The 12,603-nt window shown below is 43.8% G+C and overlaps 1 protein-coding gene across 1 annotated transcript in view; it reads right to left on the bottom strand.

The window, feature by feature from the left end:
- The window catches only part of LOC121287582 (phospholipid-transporting ATPase ABCA1-like), a 186,328-nt gene that overhangs the window by 93,961 nt on the left and 79,764 nt on the right, over nt 1–12,603 (bottom strand). Inside the window, 2 exon segments of the mRNA XM_041205510.1 lie at nt 7,834–8,055; nt 9,071–9,293. Of these exon segments, the coding sequence (XP_041061444.1) occupies nt 7,834–8,055; nt 9,071–9,293 (445 nt within the window).

Genomic DNA, 12,603 nt, shown 5'->3' with positions numbered 1-12,603 from the left:
CCCCCCCATACACGCACACACCCCCCCCCACTCACCCCCCCATACACGCACACACCCCCCCCCCACCCACCCCCCCATACACGCACACACCCTCCCCCACCCACCCCCCCATACACGCACACACCCCCCCCCACCCACCCCCCCATACACGCACACACCCCCCCCCACCCACCCCCCCATACACGCACACACCCCCCCCCACCCACCCCCCCCTACACGCACACACCCCCCCCCACCCACCCCCCCCTACACGCACACACCCCCCCCACCCACCCCCCCCTACACGCACACACCCCCCCCCACCCACCCCCCCATACACGCACACACCCCCCTCCACCCAACCCCCATACACGCACACCCCCCCCCACCCACCCCCCCAATACACGCACACACCCCCCCCACCCACCCCCCCCATACACGCACACACGCCCCCATACACACACCCCCCCTACCCACCCTCCCATACACACACACACACACCCCCCCACCCAACCCCCATACACACACACACCCCCCCCACCCACCCCCCATACACACACACCCCCCTACCCACCCTCCCATGCACACACACACCCCCCCCCACCCACCCTCCCATGCACACACACACCCCCCCCCACCCACCCTCCCATACACACGCACACCCCCCCCACCCACACCCACCCACCTCACCCCCCCCACGCACACACACCCACCCCACCCCCCCTCCCACCCCAATCCCCCACACACACGCACCCTCCCTCCCACCCACCCCACACCCCCCCCACATACACACACACACACACAACCCCCATCCACCCCCCACTCCCCCCATACACACCCCCCCCCACACACACACACACCCCCACCCCCCCATACACACACACACACTCCCCTCCCCGACACACCCCCCACCTACCCCCCCACAGACACACATACGCCCCCACTCCACCCCATCGACATACACACACACCCCCGACACACAGACACCCACCATCGCCCCCCCAACACTCAGACACACACACCCACACCAACACACCCACCCCACCCCCCCGACACACACACCCACACTCCCACCCACCCCACCACCAGCCCCACCCCCCCCGACACACACACACACACCCAACCCACCCCGACACACACACGCACCCAACCCACCCCCCCGACACACACACCCACATCCCCAACACACACACACACCCCCACCCACCGACACAAACACCCACCCCTCCACCCACCCCACCCCCGACACACACATACACCCCCACTCCACCCCCCTGACATACACACACACCCCCGACACACACACATACACAGACACCCATCCCACCCCCTGACACACAGACACCCACCATCACACCCCCCCCTGCCCCGACACTCAGACACACACACCCACACCAACACCACCCCCACCCACCCCCCCACCGACACACACGGCCCACACTGATTTACTGGTTTTACTTAACTCTTAGCAGAAAACAAGAAATTCAGAAATACATGTAAATTCATCTACTTTGATCTCTATTTACGCTGTAGATCTGTAGAGTTTTAGGTATAAAATTGATAGCAGCTAGGTACGAATAATGTTGCAATCCTTTGAGGAAAATGTTCAGTCTACCTAATCTCCTCACAGTGACCTCAATGCCCTTGGAATCGTAGATCTTGGTTGGGAATAGCTGCATCTTTGACTTCTCTCTTTAGAATATTTTCCTTTTAACTTGCATGATGTAGATATATCTCAGTGATCTGATGTGATACTGCTACTGAAAGAAAATAACCTCTAACAGTAATGCTATTCCATGCTAGACAAGCAGTGTTGTTGGACAGAACCACAAAATTTAGAGGTCCAGAGCTTTAGATTAAAAATTTGTAGGTTACAAAATATGAAAGCCAAGATTTTAAACAAAGATGATGTTTTGATTATGCATTCAGCTGGTGGTTGTAAGGCACATGATATCACGTTCTGTGTTACAGCAAATTGTGCGGTATGGACTCGGTTTCAAATAGTGCTCTCAGCAAATTATTTTTAAATTATTTAGAACATTTTTGTCACAGTAAAATTGATCAAGAGGTGGTATTGGAAAGACTTGGACACTGGGGATGGATGGGATGCATCTGAGATAGCTGATGGAAGGAAGGCTGGAAATTACAGAGGCACTGATCATAATTTTCCAATCCTTCTTGGATACGGAGGTAGTGCCAGGGGACTAGGAAATTGTGAATGTTACACCCTTATTCAAAAATGGATGGAAGGAGAAGCCCAGCAACTACAGGCTAGTTAACCTTGGTTCCGAGAAAGATTTGGGAAATGACAATCCTGGACAAAATTAAGTCGCTTGGACAAATGCGGATTAATCACAAAGAGTCTGCATGAATTTGTTAATGGCAAAAAGTGCTTAATTAATATAATTGAGTTTTTTTTTAAATGGAGGTTTAAAAAGAAAAAGGATTATGAGTGGAATGTGGTATACATGGACTTCAGAAGGTGTTTGATAATTGTCATATAAAGGGCTCATCAGCCCTTTGGAATAAAAGACAGTGGCAGCATGAGTACTGGTTGGCTGAGTGACAGGAAACAGTAGTGGTGAATGACTGTTTCTCAGACTGATGAAAAGTATATAGTGAGGTTCCCCAGGTGTCAGTAGTCAGACCACTGTTTTTCATGATATATATTTATGACCAAGACTTGGGTGTACAGGGTACAATTTCAAAATTTGAAAATGACAAAAATTGACAGCATTGTGAACTGTGAGGAGGATGGTGATAGGCTTTAAGGAAACAGACAGGTTGGTGGAATAGGTGGAACCCATAGCAAATGAAATTTAATGCAGACAAGTGGAAGTGATTAATTTTAGTAAGAAGAACTGAGAGGAAATACAAAAGAAAGGGTATAATTCTAAAGGAGGTGCAAGAACACAGACGTGAGGGTATAAGTGCACAAATTGTTGAAAGTAGCAGGGCAGATTGAGGAAGTGTTTAAAAAAGCAGACAAGGATCCTGGGCTTTATAAAAAGAGGCATGGAGTACAAAAGAAGGAAGTTGTGATAAACCTTTGTAAAGGAATGTATCCAATTCTGGATACCACACTTTAGTTGAGTTTGAACACTTTAAAGAGGCTGCAGAAAAGATTTAAAAGAACGGTTCCAGGGGTGAGGGACTTCAGTTGTGTGGATAGATTGAGAAGAGATGGTTGAGAGGAGATAGGGATGTACAAAATCATGAGGGATCTACACAGACTAGATAGCGAGAAACTATTTCTATTGGCAAAAGGATTGAGAGTGAGAGGGCAGAGATTTAAAGTGACTGGCAAAAGAACTAACAGGGAGATGAGGAAAACATTTTTTTAATGGAGTGAATGGTTAGGATCTGGAATGCACTGTTTAAGAGTATGGTTGTGGTTGATTCAATCATGGCTTTCAAAAAGGAATTGGATAAGCACCCTAAAAGAAAATAATTGAAGGACTCAGGAGGAAAGCCCAAGAGAACGGGACTTGCTGAGTTACTCTTGCAGAGACCCAGCATGGACACAATGGGCCTTCATTTGTGCTGTAACAATTTTATGATTCTATGAACGCATTGTCTCCGGATAAGGAGTCACCCATCTAAGACCGAGATGAGAATTTTTTTCACTCAGAAGATTGTGAATCTTTGGAATTCTCTACCCCCAAGGGTATATTCAATATTCAAGACTGAGATAGACTGATTTTTTTTTTTGGGGGACTCTAATGGAAGCAAGGGACATGGAGATCAGGCAGGAAAGTGGATTAAATTGGGTGATCAGCCATGATCCAAATGAATGGCAGAGCAGGCTGTGTGTGTATGGTTGCAGTAGGAAAAAAGACAAAAATTTGTTGCAAAATGGACAGCAGCTTCCTTGTCAGATGATGTATATTTCCAACATTTTTAAATTTTATACCCATACAACACAGCAGAATTTAACAAAGTCTACAACAAGACTAATCAACTACAACCAGATACTAACCAACTAACTCAAGACTCAACCCCAAGATCTAACTTGTCATCAACTCGAACCCCAGGTGAGCTGACTCTAACCAGATGTTAACTAAGACTGACAAACTCAGGCATGAGACTACACCCAAAACTTAACTCACCATAGCCAACTTTAAATCTATTCTAACTCAAGATTTAAAGTAACCCTAAATTAAGTCAAGCCTGAGTCTTAATCCCATTGTAATCAACTCTAGCCCAAGAACAAATAGCAGGATTTTGCCTCTGATGATGGGAAAGAGAGGTCAGGACTATTTCCGGGACCTAAACCTGGGGGAAAAATGGTGACAGGACCCGACTGTCACGAGAGTGGCCAATTATTGGCCAGAGGGTGGACTTGTTGTCCTTGCAGACTCTCAAAGTTGGAAGACCAATCAGAGCGCTTCCAGTGTAAAAGGAGCAGTGGACTGCAATAAGGGAAAGTAAGGGAAAGGACCCTTCAAAATGGAAACATACTTTCTCCCTTTCTTCTCAAATTTTAAAACTTTAAAAATTTGATCTTGCAGCCCACTTACCACTGTCGGGGTGGGTGTGCCCGTCTACAGGGTGGCCTGTGGCCGCTCCTGCCCCAAGGCAAGGGTCTCAAGTGCCTGGAGCGCCAGCCCATATGGTCTGCCCCTGGAAGGCTGTCTCTAGGCAACTAAACTGGCCCCTGCTGCTGCAGGGGGGACAACTGGAAAATCCTAGTGAGCCTCAATAGGCTCTTAATGATCCGTGCCAGGTACCCTCTGTCTGGGCAAGTAGCTCTGCTGCCACCCTCCCACCTTCACAAAAATGGTCCAGTGCCTGGATGGAACCAATGAACTGGCACTCTGGCCAGCAGGGCTATTTTTAGCACCCACCCAATGTTGTTGTCTCTTATGGTCTGCTGCCACCATACATGTTGAGGGTCACGAATGTAGACCTCAAGGGATTGGTGTCTTTGCCAACTATGCTAAGCAAGATATTGAGACTGACGAGCATTCTGGTTGAACACAATTACATGAAGTTCGTTATTAGCAACCTATATACAACTCTGCACAGACCTTGATCTAGCCTGGGTCCTAACAGTTACATAGGCTGATTACTTGACTATAGGCGTGACTCATAAGGTATACACAAAGTCTTACTGACACAGTCACAGACTGTAGCAAACATCTGCAGTAGAGATCACAGGCAATAGTGAACATCTAACATGGAGGCTATACCTTTTATCCTCCAGCCTTACGTGGTGATGTCACTATGCAGCTTAGAAGGTAAATGTCATTATTTGCATTGGCATGCGTACAATATCACAAACACCAAACTTCTATGCTGGCCCCGGCAGAAGCTCAAAATCATGCAAACAACTTAATCCACTGCTGTCGGAAATCAGCTTTGTATAACAACGCTTTCATCTTGTTCCGGTTCTTTTTTTAAAATAACAATTTTTAGCTTATTAACTCTATTAGCTATTCCTTTATACTAACCTTTAGCACTGAACCTTGTAATTATTACATGCTACTTGGGTTGGCCTTCCTTTTTGTCCGGAGTTCTAATGCAAGGCCTCTACCCCCACTTCAACTCACGGGCTGAAATTTTCCAGTGCCTCACAATGGTGGGATCTTCTGGTGCTGCGCCTCCACTTTTGCAGTCTCTCTATCCTCTACAATCTTCAGCTTTTTTTGAATCCCAACTTTGTTGACACTAACTATTGCTCTTTGATTTACCTCATCTATCTTTGGCCATATTTCTGTGTTTCTCACTTAAAATAAATACAATCAAGCAGCAATCAGAGGGAAAACCTGACCCATAGCCATATACTGCCCCAGGCTGAGTACTTCAGAAGAACCGAACAGAGTCGAATATTCACCTGGCTGGAGTGCAGTTTATTGGATGGAAATTTGAAACACTAGCCTGATCACTGAATAGTCTGTGAATTGGTTCACTTTTTCCTGTGTTCAATACAAGGCCATTTCCTCACCACTTCTAGTAACATGATTAAATTGAGACGAAGGTAACATTGATGGAAATTACTCACCATGTATTCAGGCAATCTATTTTATTTCTAGATCAAATGAGTCATATCATTTATTATTTAATATCCATTAGCCAAAGCTCCGTTTTGATATTAGAAGGTATTTTCAGCACAAGCAGACCTAATGGTCTATGCAGCTGAAAAGTGAATCGTGAGGGTGATATATGCCAATTTCCCTCTCTAGTCCTGGCTTTAATCCCAAACAGATGAGATGAAGAGTTCCCATTGGTTTGGGAAACTATGTCTACTAGTTTGAAAGGCCGCACATTCAATGACTCCAGCAGTCTTGTACCGTTTAGGCTACAGTTTAAAAATTATGCTAAAGGTAGCTCTAATCTCAATCTCACTTAGAGGATGTATATGACAGCTGGCAGGGAAATGGAAAATTGTCATACTGATAGAACTTTTGGGGATCGGAGTGAGGACACATAATTGGAGCGAAGTAGCGGGAACTTTACTCTCTATCTCACCGTTCTAAACCAAGTCTTGGAATGCTTGATGAGACAGTGTAGAAGTGTTGCTCCTATCTCATACCATACCCATTGTCCTTGGTCCCAGTCAATGTTCCCTCCAAACGAGCAGTCTTGTATCGACTCAGAAATCCCCACACATACTGCATATAAGTTGACCCCTTTACGTTCTGCTTGTGAACGGTCACACAAATTTTTTTTGGTAGTGTGCAGGCCCTTAAAACTTTTAAGTGTTGGTCCCAGTTAGAAACTCATTCCCTCGCCACTGACTCCATCTCTCTCTCTTTGGCAACTGTCGGATGCTGAAGGACCATAACTCAGTTTAAAAAAAAATCCCCTCCTCTCCCTACTGTGCTATTTTTTGGGCAATTATCTTAAATCTGTATCTTCTGGTTACCAGCCCTCCTCCCAGTAGATATAGTTCCACCCTATCTAGTCCATCAAGCCCATCATAATTTTGCATCCCTCTATGAAATACTTGCCTCTGCTCTAAGCAGAAGAATTCCAGCTTCTCTAGTCTCTCTACACAACAGAAGTCTCATTTCGGATATTATTCTGGTAAATCTCCTCTGCAACTTTTCCAAGGCTTGACGTCCTTCCTAAAGTGTGGCACTCAGAAATGGACATCATACTCTAGCTGTGGATTAAAAATAAAATGGTGCAAAGACTCACGAGAACTAAAGTGGTACGAGGGGGAAAAAAAAAAATAGTTGAAAAAGGTTGTTCAATGAACCTTCTTTCCAGGTCTCTAAACTGATTCCTGTAAACAGAGTAACCTTGGATACTCAATTGTATGAATGTAATAAGGAATTGGTATAAAGGTAGTGCTGTACTGTCATTTCTATATCATTTGACTATATAATGAAGCTTCAGCTGCAGAACTCCCAACACACCACACCCCCCCACCCGCCCCCCCCAACCACCTGGCCCCAGCTAACCAGATTGCACATAACAAGCAGCAGGAATGGCACTGTAGATCAGTGACTCAAGTAGGTTTTAAGCAGGGTCTTTAAGGCGGAGTGCTTCCGAAATTCCAGAGTTTAGGGCCTAGGCAGCCGAGGACACGGTCGTCAATTAAAAATCACCTCCCTGTGAGCTGGGAGGCACTGTGCTCTCAAACTGAACACTGACCTTGCCCTCCTTTTAACTCCCTTAGCCTTCTCTTCCTTCTACAATCTACACACTTCTCCAAAGCAAGCTAACTAATGCTGAGGAGTCCTGCCCAAAGCTTTACCCTACTTCTTCTCTCAGACTTCAACAGACCTGCTGTGCAGTGACAATACTTATTTTGTTTATTCCAGAGTGAACAGCAAATGGATTCATCCAGTACATACCAGAACAGAAGCCATATGGTATTATGCCAAATACTGCCATTAAACTCACCGCAAATATTTGGAGTGAGTAAGTGACAAAGTTTCTCCATGCCACGCACAGGACATATGGGAGGTAGAGGGAGAAGTAGATGATTCCTCCACATGCAGCTGCTAGGTTTGCACCAGAGAAGAACGTACTGATCAAGAAACACTGCATGATGGTAGCAACAGCAAAGGTTGCAAGAAATACGAACACGACAGAAGGGTCGCTGTATGGGAGAATCTCTCCTTTCTGTAACACAAAGAAAAAATGAATATAATTCTTTGCCAAACATTCAAGACAAGTCTAGCAATCCAACCCAATATTTTTAACTTGTACACAAATAAACGAGAGAATGATCCATTCAGCAGTAGAAATCCACCAAAAGCAACTGTATTTTATTCAAGCCCAGCAAACTGAAAAGTGCATTTCTAGGAGCATAACACACAAAAAGATTAGTATTGAAAACTACAGATTCAAAGTAAGAATATCTAGATATCTGTTTAGAGTCAGTCTAACCACCCTTTAATTGCTTCAGAGATAATTCTTGGTACTTTGTTGAATTACTTAACTTACTAAGATTTGATATTAATTGTGCTTCATATAAATGTTGGTGGGCTCAAAGTTTGATCTCAGCAGGCAGAGAAAAACTATATAGAAATACAGGAAATAAGAGGGCGATTACTACAAAGAGAATTGGTAAGTGCAAGACTTATGAAGAACAGATTCAGAAGGTTGATAAAAGGTTATTAATTTGTACCAAAGAGTATAGGTAACAATCACCTCAGAACTGTGCAGCACGTTCCTTTCAATAACAAAAGTCAATCTATAGAGGCAATTACCACAAGGTTGGAACAAGCATGAGTCCAGATGTCCCGATCCCAAATGTATGTGATTACATGTGATGCAATATCAAACGTGGGATCAATAAGAGACACGTGACAAATACAAGGCAAGAGAAACAGATGGGATTGCCACGATAGTTATCTCCGACCTCTGGAAAATATCCTGAGGATGAAAGCAAAGGTATGAGGTATAGTCAAAGTTAGTAGGAATTCTAGGGCAGCAGTACAATCCACAGGGGCTTTAAGTAATTACAGCCTTGAAGTAAAATAAGGAGGTCAATGCTTGTGATTATTCAGAATGACAGGAAATTGAAAGGTCTTCATTAAGAAGATGTACAACTGCCTCAGGAACGGTCTTCAACATGAAGATAAACTGAAAAGGAAAATAGTTTCACTTTCTTCAGCCATTACAGGGCATTTACCTTCAGGATTAAAGTGAGAAAAGCAGAACTGATGAGGAAAGGGATGAAGCTACTGATGAACCAGCTGATCCACAACATTCCATTGGTCAGTCCCATCATCTTCATTGTCTCCTTCAGTCGCGCTTCCTTCTCATGAACCATCCCTTTGATTATCATCGCTACTGAGTAAATCCAAGACAGGATCATGAAGAGGGGCAATGAACGGTTCAAAACTCGCAAGAAACTGATTTAAGAGAAAACCAAAATTAATCATTGATTTGGAAGAAGACAATCAGTTAAATAGTTTGGAATATATAGTTGATTTCGGGAAGATAATATTTAATAACTACAGTGCTGTCTGATGGGTCAGTAGGCTTACAGTGAGAGGACCCAGGACACAGGCCACAGACCAAAAAAGTCAGAATGTAAGTTACAGGTCTTTGCCGAATTTGCTGATCTCAGCCAGGATGATGGTTTGGGCATTGTAATTGGCTTCATTGGGCCAGGTTGGTTTGGCAGAAAGGGAGTGAAGGGAATAACAATTGGTCTGTGTTTTGGCTCCTGATTGATATCCAGCACATGGGTGACAGGTGCAGACAAGACCAAACTGTACCATGAATTTAAATGGCCTTTCAACATTGTCTAAACTCACATGAAGAATGGCCAATTGGATGAGGTATCAGATTTGGGAGAAACTGTGGTAATGTCACTGGACTAGTAATCCAGGATCCCAGAATAATTCCTTAGGGACATGGGTTCAAATCCGACCACAGCAGCTGATGGAATCATTGATTACTGTAAAAACTCATCTGGTTCACTAATGTCCTTCAAAGAAGGAAATCTGCCATCCTTAGCCAGTCTGGCCTACATATGACTCCAGGTCCACAGTTATGTAGTTGACTCTTAACTGCCCTCTGCAATATATTATGGCACAGCAGATGGTAAATGCTGAAACATTCGAATCCCAGAGGGAAATTTGAAACAAATGCCACAAACATTTTACAATTTATATTTATTTCGAGACTTGTACCTTGAATTCAGTAGTAATAAGACCACTGAGTCTTATAGGTCTCTTACAAAACTAAATTAAACCTTTATTAATAAAAAAAATGATTTTAAGCACATACAAGTTTACAAATTACTACTATGATAAGTCCTAGCTCCCCTAGTTAATCTAACTCCCAATTACATCTCCGTTAAGGCAACAGTAAAACACAGATTTTAAAAGATCCAGGCAAAGTAACACAATATCCTGAACAGTAAACTTCAGTTCGTGCAAACAGCAACTTGAGGCTTAGAGGCTGGAGGCTTTTCACACTCATTAGATCTTAGAATGCCTTCCTCTTTCACGTAACCTTATCTCCTTTATATAGGTTTCTCCCTTTTTAATGTAAATCCCATTGTCCCAATATGTCTTTTCAACTGTACTTTTCTAATAATAAAATTCTTTCTTGGTACCAAATTTATCAGTAAGCTTTGGGAAAAATAAACACGCTGTTTGGCTTCTTCTGGCTAAGTGTAACATTTCATCACCTCTTTTGAAATTCAAATTATTCTGGTTTATCTAAAAATGTAAATTTTCCCTTTATACCTCACATTCTAAAACTTCTGTCATGTTTACCTATTTAACATTTCAATCCTAGCTTCTCTTCTGACACAAAGCCTTCAGACCAGCTATCTTTAATTCAATTAAGTCCCACACAGACACAAACTACCCAGACCCCAATACTTACAATAAATTCCAGTAATGTTATGAAAATTATTATATTTTCCTGACAAATAGCCTAGCAAGATACTAGGTTCAAGAGCAATTAGGGATGGGCAACAAATGCTGGCCTTGCCAGTGATGCTCACATCCCATGAAAGAATAAATAAAATCACAAAGTGGCCAAGAACCAAGCTCCAACAAGAATCAATGGCTTCAAGAGAGGAAGAAAGAACACTGGAAATATCTGGCAAGAACCCACTGTTACAGCAATGTAAACAGACACTTAAGAGCCCATTATCTGGAATTTATTACATCCCTTGGCACAAAATAGCTGAGGTACATCTTAAAATATTTGGTTCAAATTTATTATTTCAAATAGTGATTACGTCATTAATTTATTCAGCATAGTATCAACAATAAAACTAATTATTATGATTTAGTTTACACTGACACTGGTTTGTAAAGCTGAAGCCTAATCACCAAATATCTCTTAAGCACCAAGATTGTAAGATAGTTATTTTTGAGAAAGGCCTTTTGGCCCTTTTAAATTCATCAATACAAGAGATCCTAAAATCATAACCCCACTACAGCATCCAAATGATTTTTTAAATGCTTCTGGGGTTTTGCCTCCACGAAATATATTTTCAGATAGTTTGATGTGCAAGATAACACTATGGGGGAGGGTTCAGGGCAGGGGGATGGGGGGCTGAGAATTATGATATTTACCATTTTATTGGCTTGAACCCACTCCTCTTTGTCCAAATCTTTTCTATCCCCTTAACTATCTATCTTATATACCTTTGTAAGGTAACCTTTCAGAAAATCACTCTTTCCTAGGCTGAAATGTCCACAACTCCCCATTGTTCCCAATTAAGATCAGCCTCGTTGTCCTTTTCTGAACAGCCTCCAGTGCCGAATATCCAGTTCTGGTAATCGAGAACCAAGCTAGGAGTGGTACTCAGTCTGTGACCAGAGCACTTTACAGTTTGAATACTTCTTCCTCTGGTTTATATTTTAGGGCTTTGGCTGTCTATCTGAATGCTCCATTTGCTCGGTTCATTATGGCTCTGCATTAGTTCCTTACAGACAGATTCATCTCAGGTTTGCACAAAAAGGATGTTTTACTCGCTGAACACAATGGCGGTTTTTCATGCCATATCGTGCCATTCCTGGCACATCCCACCTCATTAATAATTCATTCCCAGAAAACATGCTGGATCGCTGGTGGGGTGGCCTCTGATTCACCTGTCCTGCCATAACCTCAGGTCTTCAGTAATCTGGGCACCATATTAAAGGGTGCCCCTGCACAGAGCTAACACTCTAAGGGATCAGAAATTGCTACAAATTCATGGTTGCCAAAGGGATGAAACATGCTGCCTCCAAATTTAGCAACACCCCCCTCAGGTGCTTACTGGACACACTGGAGGCCCACTGTGAAGTCTTCTACACCCGCACTGGACAAAGGCCAGCAAGCAAGGTCACCAATCCAGCTTGGGAGGCAGTGGCAGCAGTGTTCAGCACCAATGCCCTTCCAAATAGGACAGTCAAACAGTGGAAGAGGATGAATGGTCTCCTCTGTTCCACCAGAGTAAGTCACTCATCCCATCACTCAACTCGCACATTCATAAACCCATCACACATCCACAGGGATCTCACTCATTGCCAGTTCAAGGGGCATCACCTTTCACACTCTCTCACACACTTTCATCTGTCCTGCGGATCGTGTCCTCATCCTGTCCATGGCACACTCACCACCCACAAATGCCAGGCAACTTTCTCATCTGGCTGGCAGGCATCCTGCTTACACTCTCTCTGTCGGTCTACATGCAGGGCAAGTTGGCACTCG

The sequence above is a fragment of the Carcharodon carcharias genome, chromosome 14, assembly GCF_017639515.1.
Source record: "Carcharodon carcharias isolate sCarCar2 chromosome 14, sCarCar2.pri, whole genome shotgun sequence".
Classification (NCBI taxonomy): domain Eukaryota; kingdom Metazoa; phylum Chordata; class Chondrichthyes; order Lamniformes; family Lamnidae; genus Carcharodon; species Carcharodon carcharias.
Note: the sequence above shows the minus strand (reverse complement) of the source record. Positions and strands in the feature narration are given on the sequence as shown.